The sequence below is a fragment of the Malurus melanocephalus genome, unplaced genomic scaffold (assembly GCF_030028575.1).
Source record: "Malurus melanocephalus ecotype Western Australia unplaced genomic scaffold, MMel_1.1 scaffold_70, whole genome shotgun sequence".
Lineage (NCBI taxonomy): Eukaryota > Metazoa > Chordata > Aves > Passeriformes > Maluridae > Malurus > Malurus melanocephalus.
Genome location: NW_026623302.1, coordinates 1,291,591 through 1,308,218, shown reverse-complemented (window position 1 = coordinate 1,308,218; position 16,628 = coordinate 1,291,591). Strand labels below are relative to the sequence as shown.

The 16,628-nt window shown below is 39.9% G+C and overlaps 1 protein-coding gene across 1 annotated transcript in view; it reads right to left on the bottom strand.

Moving 5' to 3' along the window:
* The window catches only part of USP12 (ubiquitin specific peptidase 12), a 33,829-nt gene extending 18,568 nt beyond the window's left edge, over positions 1-15,261 (bottom strand). Inside the window, exons 1-2 of the mRNA XM_057366699.1 lie at positions 15,024-15,261; positions 4,058-4,138 (exon numbers count right to left, since the gene is read on the bottom strand). Coding sequence (XP_057222682.1) covers positions 4,058-4,138; positions 15,024-15,071 — 129 coding nt within the window. The 5' untranslated portion in view covers positions 15,072-15,261. The remainder of the gene's footprint in view (positions 1-4,057; positions 4,139-15,023) is intronic.
* Between the last annotated feature and the right edge of the window lie 1,367 nt (positions 15,262-16,628).

Below are 16,628 nucleotides of genomic sequence, written 5' to 3'. Positions count from 1 at the left end.
CTTTCAGCTGCTGTCACGCAACCTGCAAACTGAGGCATGTACCTACTACACACATTCTGCAAAACGTGGAAATAACGTTCAGATTTACATTATCTATAAAGATAGCAGCACATATAGGTAGCAAATTCTGAGACTTCATTATTGTGATGAGAAGAATTACATAGCAAAGATTGCCTTTAGAGATATTTTAAGAGCAGGCTCCTCCAACTGAGAAAAAACTAAAAGCTTTCACATAACAGGGAAGTATTTTTTTGCTCTCTCTCTCTGTTAAGGTAAACAAGAGCCCCATGCAATTTAATTACAAAACTTAAAAATTAATTGGTTTCCTCTATTTTAAACTAATGAAAAAGGAAGAACTACCTTCTAAGTAAACAAGACAAACTCAAAGAATAAGCAAGAAGCATATTTTAAAAAAACACTAGGATGTCATGCAGGTATCCATATTAAAAAGTGAGGAATTTGACATCCATTCTTTTTCTTTATTTAAGCCAGAAAAATGCTTATATTAGCTTTTTTGTGGTCCAAATCTGCAAATAAGCCCATGAGGAAAACTGGGGCTTTTTACCTTAAAGGAAGCTGATAAAATTACACAGTAGCTTCTGTCAAAACTTTTAATATTGTAAGCTAAGTATTTATGAGTTTATAAACAGCCATAGAAAGAAAACTACATTAAAGCGCTCAGAAAGTTCTTAAAATTTAATCAAATTGGAAAAGCGCTAAAATTTTTACAGGAAGTGTCAAAAGATAAAAAGCAAGCAAATTAGAAATTTTATAAGATTCCAATTTTAAAAAGGAGCAGTCTGATGATAAATTGATTAGAACAGCAACCATGTGGTGAGAAACAACCAAAACATGAAGACCTCAGAATGCTGAACAAAATTCAGACTAATTTAATATGAATGTATGTTAACCTACATGCCTGTGACTATGAAATAAAAGCAACTAGATTAAGTTCATAAAAAGCTTTTTCCAACCAAACTGAGAAACACAGCAAGTAACAGAAAAATGTTTGAAAGCAAACTCGTGAAGAAAATTTAATTAGAAAGACCATCTTACACTATGCATGTCTGAGAGATATAAAAAATCCACATTTTCTCTTTTWATCAGTTCATACTGTTCTTCTGATCTAGATTCTGAGAAATCGGATTGTTTTCTTTCATAAAAAATACTGCATTCTCTATGTTTTACACACAGACACCCCTTTTTTTTTGTTCTTTTAAACTCTGAAATCAAAGTTACAACACCCAAACCTATATAACAGAAATAACAGAAAACGAAAGAGTGGAAATAATAAAAATGAGATAGTAGGGAAAACAAAAACACTGTAACAAAAACACTGCACATCCATGAACGCTTATAGTCTCATAGTTTACTCTTCTGATGCACATATAAATGGGAAGAAACATAGCTGTTGAACTACATTCAACAAGGGATTTACTAAAACTTGAATCTGGTTGGAACACTGGTTTTGTGCAGCTCTAGGGCTCTTCTCAGCTCTGATACACTGGCAGCTCTATTAACTTTCTGTTGTTGCAACTGGGCCACTCCAGTGAATAGGATTTCTTCAAAATACGCAGATCCATTGCAAGAAACTGAATAAAAAACCTTCTGCTCTACAAATCTCGTAAACTGCTAATCAGTTTCCAGAGAACTCTTTGAGATTAAAAATTTCATTTCATGCTCACTGGATAAAATGATTGATTTAATTGTGAAGCACATGGATTTGAATAGTTTGCATTACTGCACTGAACAGGGAAAGAAGAATGATAAGCAAACTTGATGGTCCTGATTGACCATATGCACGGGACATCACATTACCAATGTTTCACCTTACCACATATCTTACATATTTCATGCTGATTTTGTGAATGGTATTAGTCCCTTCAAGTCTAAGCTGAATTTTCCAATCCCATCAACCATCTGGTCTTCCTTATGTTTTCCCTTAACTGCCCTTTGACCTCTCGAATTGCTCTTTCAGCATATCCTCTGAACAATCCCTAGGTTCTACCACAAAGCTGGAAAAGATCTTCTGCCTCCTTTCATGGCACCTCTAGATAAATTGACAGATCTCTATTTCATCTGTCAATCATCATCTGTCATGACATCTATTTCATCTGTCATCTTTATCTAAAATGCTTTTCTGTATTCCAGACACCTCAAATGGTTAGCTATCACACAGTCAGAAGAGAGCTACTGAAGTCCACATTATTTCCCTTTTTTCCACTACTCTGGACAAAGTAAGGGCAAACAAAATCAACAAACAAATTAGAAAAATTTAGCAGTAAATGTTAATGAACCTCTAGGAGATGCACCTCTTGCAATTGCTACAAAAAATTAGAGAAATCAATGAAGGCAAAAATTGTGATTTCTATCGCTTCTCAACCTAATAGTACTAATTTACTATCTAATTATCTAGTACTTCTTTTCACTATCATTATATCTGTCATTTTTTCTAGTCATTGGCCATAGTTTGTTACTTTTACTCTTCCTGGCAGATTTACATGCTGCAAGCTCATTACACATTTATGGTGTGTACGTGCTGTGTTAGTAAACACAGCCTGCAGAACAGATCTGAAAACCATTCGGGCATCAGTGTCACTGAATTCCCCTTGCCAACCACTGTACCTGAAAACCAGCACCAAAGTGCCATAAATGTAATGAGATCCCATTTTATTAATTGCTACAACTCAAACAATTTTAGTTCATAAAATTTTTCTGTTCGAAGCCAAAATAAGCAAAATTCCTGCAGCAGACAAAGTTAAAAGCCCTCTGGTACATCGTAGGTGCCTGTCTCTTATGTGTACGATTGTGGGCAATGACAGATATTCCCTCAAATTTCTACTCCCTCTTGAGTAGAAAAAGCCAGAATTTGTTAATATTAGGAAGACTTTATTGAACCTCTTCTTAAGGGTGCAAACTATGCTAAACTTCAACAAGATGGACAATACTGTGTGCAAGATATACAATAAACAATGTACAACATGTATGAACTATGTACAAGTTATGCAATACAATTTCATTGTTAAGTCTCAAATCACTTCTGGACTTGGACAAGAAATAAGGAAAACAGTTTATCTGTCAACAGAGTGACCGATTTGTGAAAACCTATGATTGGAAAAATGGAAAGCGTAAGCTCAGCTGCAGAACTGACAGGTATTAACAGCAAAACTGCTGTATTGCCTATTTTGAGAGAAATAAGGTGGCATTTGGAGGGTATTTCAGCATTCGTGAGAAAGGAAAAGAAATCGCTATTTTAAGCGATGGTGTTTTGAGATGCACACAAGTCAGGTTATCACTGAGTGTTTACTGACTCAACCGTGAATACTTGGATTGCAGACTGTCGACCAGGTCAGTGCTAAGCACCTGGAGGCAGAGACACACTACAGCACCAGGACAACATTTAAATAACTGGGTTCATTACAAAAAGCAATATGATAGCCCCTTTTAAACCACCTTGTTATAACTGTGTAGTTTCTGAAGCCCTAAAAAAAAGAAAAATTTAATATTTCATGTCAGTATCATGCCATTTCTAAAAATACATGTTTTTCATTAAATAAAAGTTTAAATAGTTCCATAAAACTAATTATTATTCAAGCAATCCAGTATGGTTTTTTTTCACCACTGCTTTCCCCTTTGGGCTGTAGTGTTTTTTTAAATCTTAATAAAAATATCAGATACAAACACTTAATATCATCAATAGTCTTCCACAAAGCTTTTTCTTCTTTTACTGCACTTATTTTACTTTATTGGCATATTATGAACAAAAAGTGACACATTTTAAATAGCCTTCTTTAAGACTTATATATTTTAATAACATTAAAGTGATGCAAAATTACCCTACAACTAGCAAAATTAAATGGAGAGCCCATTTCAACAATTTCAACAATTCAGTAGCATTTTTCAACAAATACACTAAACACTGAAACACATTTCAATCGTATGTATATTGAATGACAGTACCTTTCAGAATTTTAAGTATTCGCTCAGTCATAGCCTTGTAATTCAATCAACCTATTCATGTCCTTTCAAAGCAATAAAGTTATGGTCTGAAACTTACATTAACCAAACCAAAATAGTGCTCATTGACTGGAAATTGTTCCGGACCAATCTCTTTCTCCAAAGCTGAGGCATTGGCGCCCTAGAAAAAAATCAAAAGCAGCGAAGTATTAGTGTGGGAATAGTAAATTTAAGTAGTTGAGAAAAAAAAGGGGGTTTTGGCAAGGATAATGATCAAAACCAACCAGCCATCCTTAAAAAATGCCTGCAAAACACCTGATTACAACGAAAAATTACCTCAGAGAAGTTTCCAAATACGTTCTGTTCAAAAACATCTCAAAGTTATGTAATTTTCATGCCGTTATGATGTTTTGATGTTCTGTACTTATTATTTTCGGAGTCGAATTATTTTAATAAGGCACTAATACAGGATGCAAAGCAGGTCATACGAGGCCAACTGGCGAACTCCTTCTAAAAGGTGTAATTTTTGTACTGTAAAGCCATTCCGGAAAAAGTTGAGAGATACAGGTTGTTCTAGGAAGCAAAGAGATCGGTCTGTTCCCCTTACACTGAAAATGTAAGTTGTTCAAAGTGCTTTGTTAAATACCTTGAACTTTGTAAAAGACAAATTAAAATTAAATTAAAAGACAATGCTGTACAGCTAGTGAAGGTGTGCACTACAAATGCTGCAGCATTTGCCAAAAATTCTGTTGGGTCTGATCCTCAAAACAAAGTCAGAGAAGGTAACTTTGGTTACTCTGAGGCTGTTGACGGAACCAGTGCCAGTAAACACTGGGTTTTGAAGGAAGGTGTTGTTTTCTTTTTTATTTAAAGACAGAAAAACTTCTATTCTGGAAAATTCAGAGAAGAAAAAAAGAATCCTCTTTCTGTGAGCACTTACACTGCCTGCTTTTTGAGAAATGGAAATATATACAACTTTTTGCACACAACAAAACTGGTTATCTATCTATCTATCTATCTATCTATCTATCTATCTATCTATCTATCTATCTATCTATCTATCTATCTCCTCTATGAGACTAATAAATTAGCATGATTATCCAGCAGGTCTAAGTGCAGCTTAAAAAGCACATATTATACAGCAAAGAACCTAAAAACCAGTTGCAACTTCATCCCAACAAGCTCTTTCTTTTTACCAAAGATTTAGCAAACAGCCATTACATAGGATATTTCAATTAAATTAAATCAAAATCATGGACTGCACTATGCAGCACACAGGAATACACAGATTAATTACAGACAGGGAAAAGTGGAGCAGAATGAAAATTAGAATTGTTTCAAAATGTATACAATTAAAATGAAATTATGATGCAGCATCTGCCACAGTATGACAATGGTACTGCAGAACTTTAAGGAAACTACCTTAGCAGTTCTAAAACTGGAAGCACATGCTCAAAGGCCCATTAGGAGGTAACAACTTTAACTAGAATAGGGCAAAAGATAGCAAAACTCCACACTTGAGTCACTACAGCTCTGCTCCATTCACACCACGGTCCCAGCTGCTTTTATCAGTCACAACCCATCCAATTACCCAGTATGATAAAGCCTCTCCTTTACTGGGAATTTAGTTGCAGGGCTTATTACTTTAGAAGCTGTTCTCAAATGGAGATTATAGTGGGGAGGAAAAGGGATATAAACCCTCATTTAAGATTAAAGCATGCAGTGGGTTCTAAGTACTTAGTTTTCCAGCCTTATTGAAATGAACCCAAAAGTTCTGACAAGGTATTACAAATGAACTAGGAAAAAGAAGGAACTGTGGGGGCCTTTTATGCTATTGTTAAAATCTATACTTCTTTTAAAAAAAGTTCAAGAGCAGGCTTAAGGAAATTCTTTCTCTTTTCGAAACTAGGGTGGAGTAGCTGCTTTATTCTATCTTTGAAAGGAAAATATTATGATATAAACATTGATGTTTCTGTTTGTACAGACCTGAACACTGTATTTATTTTTCTAGCACAATAAAGATCCGACTTGGCAGCGAGAAAGACATGCTGAGATACTACAAGATCAGCATGGTTTTCTGATTATTCAAAGATGCTTCATTCAAGGCTCAGACTGTCACACGTTTTCAAAGCATGGCATCATCTATGTTTGAGTGCAGCTGTTTATGAATGTTAGTACAAACCAGTGTGTATGTTTTACACCAACATAAAACCCCTCGAGCTACTCATACTTCCCTTTACAGCTCTCTTTTTGTCTGTAATAAAGGATGCTATCTCCCACTCCAAAGTAATCATTTACACTGTGCACAGTGTATTGGTTGCAAAGAGCAAAAACAGAGGCAGAGTACACTAAAATGCATGTTACCAACTGATCCATAAAAGCTATTTTAAAACCTAACTATTCCTTGCTTCAAAATGTTTCCCAGTCATGATTACAGTACTCATTATCAGTCACAGCTGACTCTTCCATTATGCCAATACAGATGCAGGGAGGAGCACTGTAGCACCACCAACTATTATGGTACTATATCATCTTCTGGATGTGAGGACAGCAGAATTTTCAGGCAGAAGTGGGAGGGTCTCTCTTATCATCGGCCAAGCTGGACTTACTGGACTTGGGAACTAAACTTGAGAAATTTCTGGCTATGTGGTTTGCTGCAGAGTAGAGAATTTTTTCTTCTGCCACTTAACTGGGATCCGGAGGGGGAATCCCCAAATAAACCTCTGTTTTTGGGGGGACTTACTCAATAACAAAGACAACAGGTGCAACCTGGCTTTGATATTACACAGGGGACAGAAGGGAACAGCGCCCATCGTGTTTGGTCAGTACATCCACCCCCAACTTCCCTTGTCCTTCTGAGAGGAAGCACACAAGGCCATGTCTCAGAAATGAGAAGGAACAGAGGCATAGCAGAAATCCAAAAAGCAAATAATATTGCAATAGTACTGGGATTTACCACTTTTCGCATCATATCAGTGTAAAAGCTATACAGCCATACAACAAAGCATAGCCTTACATTAAGCTACCTCCAGCACAGAGATAATAGTACAGGCACAGAAAACAATAATTTTCCGTAGTAGATGAAATACAGCTCTACAAGTGGAAAGTTCAGCAACTAAGGTGTATTTACAAGAACACAATATGAAATCAAGATTGGATTAACTCTTTATTCATTACTGAAAATTAACCTGGAAACAATGTTAAACTATCAATGAATATACAAGAATCTTCTCAAACCCAATGAACGTTATGTGTAAAACTGAACTACCACAGATTTCATGCTTCAAAATGGAAATCATGTAACCTTTTTAAAAAATGTTAAATCAGTTGAAAAATTATTGCTTCATCTCCCCCATCAAACCAAAGAAAAAAGCAATAGTTTTGGATTTATAAATATTGCCTTAAAGGGCAATTTCTTAATGAAGGGATAAGAATCTGTGCTTGCCACTCAAGTCCCTTAATTAAGTTTCTCCTATTTTTAAAAGAGCTTGAGTTTTCTACGATTCAAGATAATTTAACATTAACCAGGTGAAGGTTTTATTTCAGTTCAGTGAATCAAAGGCTAGGAAACCCAGTGGAATAGGAAGGGGTATTATCTTTGAATTGAGTACAGTTGCATTTTCCTGATTTTCACGAGTACACATCCTCCCATTTTTCTAGAATAAGTGTCAACAAAACTATTGATGCCATCCATTTCAGTGGAAAAGGGCGGAAAAATACCACACAAACGCAGATGCTGTTTTTTTTTTGTTTAGTTCTTCACTTGCTGAAACAACAACATCATTAAATGCCATTTCCACTTTATTATTGCCTTTTCTCACAGCTTCAGAGGCCACACTGTTGAGGTGTTATATGTTGAACTAATCCTCCTGAGACATACTAACAGCTGACATGTGGATAAGATAACAGGGGTCAATCTATAAAACAAATCATTTGGCACTTAGGATCTGACATACTTTGGGCTTCGCAGCCTTTTTGCCAGATCAGTTATAGGCTGGTTTTGTGACTGAACACCAGCTGCACCTGAAATGTGTTGTCTGATGTAGTTTCCTCCAAAAGCCATCTCATTTGTGCACAAGACTGCTCCCAAAATGCAAACCAAAGCATGGTAAATAGGAATGTCACCCTACATTAAAAATACTGTCTGAAAACATGTCAGCAAGCAGGCAAACAATTGCAGTTTTAAAGTGTCCTACCTTGTCATTATCATCCAACCTAGCAGGCACAATTTCCCTTACAAAGGCTTGATTCTTAACCAGCCTAATGTGCTTGGAAGCTTACACATACTACTGGTGTGGGATAGGGGAGGTTGATCTATCCCTTTCTAGAATAAATATCAGTTCACAGCTTGGTGGGTCATCTTTTCAGTAGTTTAATAGCTTTATCCTCTAGTTTGACCAAGTTGTAAATATCCTGAGCAAACTCAAAATTTCACCTTTATAACAAATTCCGTGTCTCAAAACTTATATTTGTCACCAACATCCTAAAGATCCATTTCTCCCCTCACACATGCACTGTGCTAGATCCTTCCCTACAATGCTCTCCATCTCACTCAAGAAGCAAGGAACAACACTGATTAAAGGTGACTCACATAACTAAATCATGTTACACAGGTACAGGTAAACCACATTTTTAAAACACAACCTTAGCTGCATGAACAATACCACCACACAATACAGAACTACTACACCTCTTAGTGACAGAGAGGCATTACATGTAAAAAGAAAACTCAGCAATCAGGAACAGCAATTCCTGATTCCTGAACAAACTTAAAATTAATGGAATTATTTATAATTTGCAAAAATAAATCTCAGTATAGAAGCACTCAACCCTGCTTTCACTTTTTTCCTGTTTTTTTTTTTTTTTGTTATAGATTAGAAGATTCTTCCTTGTCTGTGCCACTACTGATGGTATACAGAATTTCACAGCCTAATGCAACTAATTAATGCACTGTGACTGAAGGAATCCTATGTTCAAGAAGAAACTCTTCCAGTTATGTTTTATCAGATTAAATGAATTCATATGAATCAGGATTAAGAGCAAAGATTAAATCAGTTCATATTTCTTGCTTCAGTTGCAACCAAAACTGAAACACAATTCTTTTCTAACCAGCATGCAGCTGTGAAATATGAGTGGGATTCAATAATCCTTGTTCATTCCTTTGCAAAAGAATGTGCATTATAATTACAGGAATTATTTGGATAGTTTCAGTAAATACTTTCTAAATACTTTCAGATAGTGTTATTTTATTAATCAATTTAAGGCATTGTCCTGTATATTCTTATCATGTGAAGCTAAGACAAAAGATTTTTTGAGTATGAAGTAAAACCACCTCTGCCTGGGTAAGGAAAATTACACCACAGCACAAAATTAATTTCTCTTTGCATTTGGTACGTTTACCAAACCCATCTTTTTGAGTGCCTCTGAACATTCACAATGTATTTTCCTGCGCAACAACTAGATATAGTTATACTTCCTCGTGTGTGACAATTGTATGACAGTGTATCCTTTTGAATACTGAAGTCAAAGACAAATTAATATTTCAGAAAAATTAGATTTACCTAACGACCCAAAATGCAGGGCAAGTTGGGAAAACACATTTGCTCAATCATTGTTTTTGATAAACTGCATCCTCTGCACGTGTTTCACATGCTTTTATTAACCTACAAAATTCCAGTTTCAGAAAACAAATCTGTTGCTTTTATAACTTCCCATTTTCATGGAATCATAAAAAGAATTTGAGTTTATAAAAGACGGTAAAAATATCTTCCTATTCTGGTCTACTTATGTTAATACAACCCTCTGGTTTTACATTACAAAAAAGACCTAGATTATTTTTTTTCCTCATGTGAAAGAACAGATAGATCTTACTGAAATATATAGTTTGCTAAAATCATTTAACTTTGGCAATCTTCCTAAGCTATGAAAACAGAAATTACCTCTTACACAGGGCTTTTATACACCTCCTTCCCTCGAGAAATTTGAAAAGCCCCTTTTGCCACATTTTTATAGAATCATTCCCAGAAATTTTAATGCCAATTAGTTGCTTCAGGAATTTAAAAAGTAAATACAAAGACTACATAACTGACCAATCTAAATATTCAAGCATTGTCCAGTAATTGGATCAGTTTTTCCCACTGACACAGCTAAAAATTCTGCTGCCAAGACTGGAGTCCAAATTTGTATTTCATTGCTTCTTTGTGCTTAGAATTTGCAAGATGAATATATGCACATGTGCAGGTAAAAAGAAAATGGATCACTTACATAAACAAAATTATCCAGCTAACTAATGTGTCAACTAAATAATTTTGTGCGCTGGTATAAATACTACTTTACAACTATGTAACTTGGAGTTTTTCTTTGTGTCTCATACTTGACAATGTTTATATTAGCGTCAAATTCCTATCTGGATGAAAATTTAAAACAAATTTGTCTGAATTAATTAGTATACTAAGCAGCGTCCCAAATCCAGAATTTTAAAGAGCAAATATAAAGATTCATCTTTTATTACCATATTGTAGCATATTACAGCTACAAAAATGATGATGACAAACGTCACAATCATGCTTGAATCTTAGTGTCATGTCCATCATGAAATATTCTCCTGATGGTAACTCCAACAGATGAGCTAGCCTCCCCACTGTGGTGTAAGCTCTCACCCCAACTGCCTCACAAACACTTCTCCAAAATTTCCTGTGCTTGCAACAGAGCCACCACCACAGAACATGTGCCTGAACACTCCAGTCCTCGGAGCTCCGCAGATCCAGGTCATTGTGCCGGAGTGAAATGCAGCGGCTGAGACACAGCACAAGTTCCTTCTTGCCAACCGTGCCACATGGGCAAGTTGGATAGCTGGATAAAGAATGCCACAACACTGCTGCTCTCTCTGTGCTACTTCAGTCTTTTCCTTCTCTGCTGGTTCTTTCTGTCACCTCCTCATTTTGGAGCTGTTTTCCTGTAACTTTTCATTCCTTGCTGTAATTCAATTCTCACTTCGTCCAGCATGGGTGCTCTGTATACTTTCCTGTGGAATCTGTTAACCTGATCATCAATTAATGTTTCAGTGTTATAATTTGTGCTTCAGAGGAGACAGTGCAATTAGAAGGAACAGGAGTGAGTACATCACAGCCATTTGTGGCTGGCTGCAGACTCTGGCAAACATCAATTTACATTAAGTGCAGATTTCACAATCAGGTTTGAAAACCGTATTGTAAACAAACAATTCCTGAAGCAGTAAGAAAGCCCATAAACGCACATCTCTCCCACAGTTAGCCAGAAAATTTTCCTCCAATTAAGTTTTCATAAAGCCTCTCTCTGTGACACACAAAGTAGGTGCACTGCAACCTTCCCTCAGTGGGACACTTCCAGAGTATGTTTCCTCTAAGACGCCTTTTCCCACATGTTTGTTTGAACTCTTAGTATCTCTGAAACATCTTTGCCCTTGTGAAATGTGACTGAAATTGGCAAAAGGGCACTCATTACAGTGCCCTTCCAGAGGAGATAGGCAGGAAAAGGACCATAGCCAGCCATTCAGCATGACACCACACATCTTAATCCTTTCAAAAACGAAACAAAAATTTGGATTGTAAGATAAGCAGAGGTTCTCATGCAGAACACACTGTTACGTCATGCAATTAACATCTAACACAAATTATGCATTTGATGTCAGTGCCAGGGGGCTGAAATGATCACTGAACACATTCACTGACAGACCCTGTTTGGAAGACACTGAGCTGGCAGATCGAGGAGGCAATACATAGACAAATACCCAAAACATGAAGAAGATTTTCATGTCTAATGCTACAGTTTCTAGGTTAGCATCGCTTTCAAATATCATCACACTTTTTCAGGTTGTGCCAACATCATCAAACACTTTCTCGAAGCAGCACTCAAAACAAGTACTACTACCATTACAACTTCCTTCTGTGTTTCTGAGACTGACATCTTCAAGGCTTTTCATAATTTTTAAGCTACAAATGCAATTTCTATCTTCTCTTTGCTTCAGCTTGATACCTTTCAACTGCTGGCAAGTGTTTCCTGGATTCTAGACAACAGCAGCAGAAGCCAGAAGTAGTAGATGCAATCTGTGAGTGCAGCGTGGGGCACATCTTCATTGCAGTTAGCCTGTGTTATTTTATCCCCCGTCAGCCATGCATAAAAGCCCCACATCATTCAGTCAAGCAAGACTTTGATCACAGTTTTATTCATGGATGAGAGTAAAAGACTAAGTTCTACTTTTACTGCAAAGACATTAAATATAACTTTAAAAAATAGACCACACAATTTTAACCTCATTCATTTTGCATCAAGAACAATGGCTAAACCACTCAAGGGCAAAGGTATTTCCACTTTTCCCCAGTCTCCAGACTTGTAATTAAGACTTACTTCAGCACAAGGAAACACAGGAATGGTGATATAGAGCAAAGAATTTTAAGGAAGCCGAAAGGTGATACAACACTAGGACACTACAGAAAGAGCTCTGTTAATATTGCTATAAACACTGGGGTATAGAGCAACAAACTAATAGAGCACACAAAGGAACCAGCCCCGTAGATACGATGTCCTTTTGGAAGATCATCCCCAAAAGGTAAACCAAACATACTGGTTATCACTCATCACTGTGCTCACACAACCTGCCAGTACTGTAAAACATAATATCCTGCTTTCTAATATGGACTTGAACAACAAGGGTAAGATGCATAAAATATAAACAAGTCAGAAGAAACAAAACTTGAACTTGGATTTAAAAAAAAAGAAGTCATGAAATGCAGAACTGCAATGGAAGAGCTTCTTCAATATAGTTCCAGACTCCTCTGTTACAGATTGTAAGTGTACATGCATGCTAGTTTTGTGTAGGCACAAACTGTCTCTTGACAAAAATTGCCTGTTACTGGTTTTTGTACTGAGTAATCACAAGAAGAAAAGCAACCGTCTGAGAGTTCTTGTAAGAGGCATGAAAAAAGGCAGAAAAACTTGTAAGAATTCTTAGGTAGTTGTCTGGCACTTTATCAAAGTGTGTTGACATGGAGAAGCATTGCCAGAAAAAAAAATAGTATTACTCAGCAATTATAATCCTCAGTTTTGCAAAACATATGCTTAAACATGAGTATTCTACTCTTATTAAAATTAAAAAGATCTGCCTCACCACAACCACACTGTTATGAACAACTCCACAGTAAATACCAAGTGGTTCTTCACACTATCTTTACGGATATACTTTTAGGCACAATCCTATATTAATTGTTGAAAAGCTGGTATCCTATGCTAGGTGTTCCGTATCACACCACTATTAAAGCTCATGGATCTGAAAGGCCCAGGAACAATCTTATGCCTGGAGTTTATCCACCTCAGTGCACATGATAATGATTGGACAGACAGTATCAATTGCCATCAGGATTTCAGCTTTATGAATATAGACACTTTAGTCAGTAATAAGATTTTAGTTGAAATACTTGTTTCAGGATTGACCTAAATCTCAGTGACATAACATCATTTCTAATAAACATACGTATGGAGTAACCTTACACTATCTGTTTGGCCAGTCCAGACCTGTGGCTTCTATGCAACCCAGAAGCAGTGCAGTGAGTTCTCACACTTGGCCCCAATCAAGAGGCCAGCACTGAATTTATGTTGACACAAAGGCCAGAGGCCAATTCTGGGCTGAACAGATGTCAGCTAGAATTGCAATACAATGAGATTGCCTCAGTTCAGGGATCAATCACACTGATTCCTCAACAACCTAAAACCTGCCTTCAGAGAATGGAAACTCCTGAAGCACATGGTACATGTCCTACAAATCTGGCCACATAAAGATGTTAGTATACAGGTAATAAATTCAAGAAGTCATACTCTTCCAACTCCAAACTAAAACACGTCATGTCCCATGTCACAAAAAAACATTACTCCAGTGACCAAGTACCACCTGAGCAAACCCATCCTATGAGCTTACAGACATTCATTCAAAATTCTCACAGGCTACCTCTGAAACATCTGCTCAAGACATTAAAGCCTCTGTGCAGCAAGATTTATGAAAACCATAAATCAGTTTCCAATAATATGAAACGTAAGCATTTCCCACTGTTTGATGTTATGAGACATTATAATGGCAATTCAGCAAATTCACAGAGTAGATGACAGAGTGCGTTCTTCCCCTTAATCATATCTTCCCTTCCCCCGTGGAAACAGATTTGGTAACAAGCACTTCCATACGGCCAGGGAATAGGTAGAAAAGAGCACAAATGCAAGACCTTCTCCTATGAACCATTAGCACATCTCTTCCATGACAAGTAGCAACTTCTACTGACTAAGGGATATTTCCTTTCTTAAATATATCACTCCTCCATCAGCGAATCTCCTGGGCTCCCCACTCCTCTTTAAAATAACCCAAGAGAGCCTTATCACATCTGTGCTTCTGCTTATGGCTCTAACTCATCACGAAAGAGTGTAATGAAAAAGCAGTCACGGGGGGAAGCCTCCTATCGGGACCCGGAGCGATGCAAAGCAGTCTGCTCACACGGAGCGCGCCTGGACGAGCCCATCGGGCGGGATGGGATGCCCGCACTTGTCCGGGTAACCCGGGGAGCACTCGCTCGCTGATGGGCGATTCCAGCCCCAGCACAGGAGCGCAGCACTAGGAGGGAGAGCAGGGACGCTACGGAGTGTGTCGGGACAAGGAGGGCGCCTCCAGAAACGCGACCGAACCACCACACCCCCGCAATGGGCAGCCACGGACGGGAGGCGATGCCCTCGAGCGCTGTCCCCGCTTTCGGCACACTTTGGCAAAGGCTGTGCTGGGTGACCCCGCGCCCCGGCCCCGTCCCGCAGCCGAGACCCCGCTTCTCCGCCCGCCCAGCCCAACCCCTCGGTGCCCGCATGCAGGTTGAGTCTCCCAAAGCCGATTAACCCCACTCGGCTCCCGATCGCCACCCACGGCAGCGCTCCCGCCCCGCGCCAGGGACACCGCCCCGCGCCCCTGCCCGGCCTCCCCCGCAGCCCGGCCCCCGCAGCACCGCCACGGCCCGCGTCCCCACCCCCGGGGGCCGGCACAGCCCCGACCCGTCGCTCACCATGGTACAGATGGAGGCGATTTTGGAGACTGTCATTAGGATTTCCATCCGCCCAGCGCCATCTTCCGCCCAATCACAGCGCCGAGCCGAGCGGAGCCGGGCCGGGCGGGAGCAGGAGGGGAAGGGAATGGAGGTRGGGAGGAAAGGAAGGCAGGCGGCGGGGGCAGCCCCCCGCCCCCGCCGGCGCGGGGCCCCCACGGCCGGGCGCGCAGCTCCCACCGGCGCCGCGCAGCCCCACTCCCGCCGCCCTCGCCCGTCGGCTCCAGCGATCCGCCCCACCCCGCCCGGCCCGGCCCCGCCTCCCGCCGGGTCAGCGCCCGGCTCCCCCCGCCCCTCCGCCTGCGCCCCGCCTCCCGCCCCGCCCCTCCCGGGCTCGGCGGGACCGCCCGGTGCCGCGGGAGCCGTAGACAGAAGCGCCAGGTTCGTCGGTCGCCCGAGAGTTTATACAGTCATCAAATCGTCAGGGTTGGAAGAGACCTCTAAAATCTTCTTGGAAGAGATCTCTAGGATCTTCAAGTCCGACCGTCCACCCAGCCTCCTAAAACCACACCACCCAACGCTATATCCAGACGGCTCTTAAAACACTTCCAGGGATGGGGACTTCACCTCCCTGGCAACTTATCCCAGCCTCCTAAAACCACACCACCCAACGCTATATCCAGACGGCTCTTAAAACACCCCCAGGGATGGGGACTTCATCACCTCCCTGGCAACTTATTGCAGTACCTGGCCCTAGAATCACAGGATATGTCAGGCTGGAAGGGAGCACAGTGGGTCATCTGGGCCAACATCCCTKCCCAAGCAGGGCCATCCTGGAGCTCATGGCACAGCACTGCATCTATTGAATAACTCCACTGATGGAGGCTCCACCTACTCTCTGGGCAGCCTGTTCTAGTGCAGGGTCCCTTATGCAGTAAAGTTCTTCTTCAAATTCAGATGGAACTTCATGTGCATCACTTTCTGCCTGTTGTCCTGTTGTCCTGCTGCTCAACACCACCAAGAAGAGCCTGGATCCATCTTCTTGGCACCTTCTCTTTAGATATTTAAACACATTGATGAGGGCCTCTCTAAGCTGTCTTTTCTCAAGACTGAACAGGCTTAACTCCCTGAGCTTTTCCTCCAGAGAGATACTCTAGTCCCTTAACCATCTTAGTTGTTCTCCATTGGACCTGCTTCTGGAGCCCCATATCACTCCTGCACTGAGGARCCCAGAATTGGACACAGCACTCCAGATATGGCCTCACCAGGGTTGAGAGAAGGGGCAGGATAACCTTCTCTTCTCTAGTCTAAAAAGAGATTAGTTGAAATCTAAGAAGTGGGTGCTGGGGGAGTGCTGGCAGTGGGAGAGGTGGGGTGAGGGGAGTTGGTGCCTTATGGTTTAATGGAAACACTGAGACATGGCCAGGGAAAGAGTTCCTTATGTGGAAGAGAGGTAAGGAGAGTGAATGGGCATAACTCACAACTAAACAATAAAAGAAAATTATATATTAAGAAAATTTTTGCCTCCTATCAATTTAGTCACTCATGCCAAGATAACTTCCAAGTGACTTCTTGCATCCAAACAGCAGGTGTAAAAGCTGTCCCTCCAGGGTCTCTCCCAGGAAG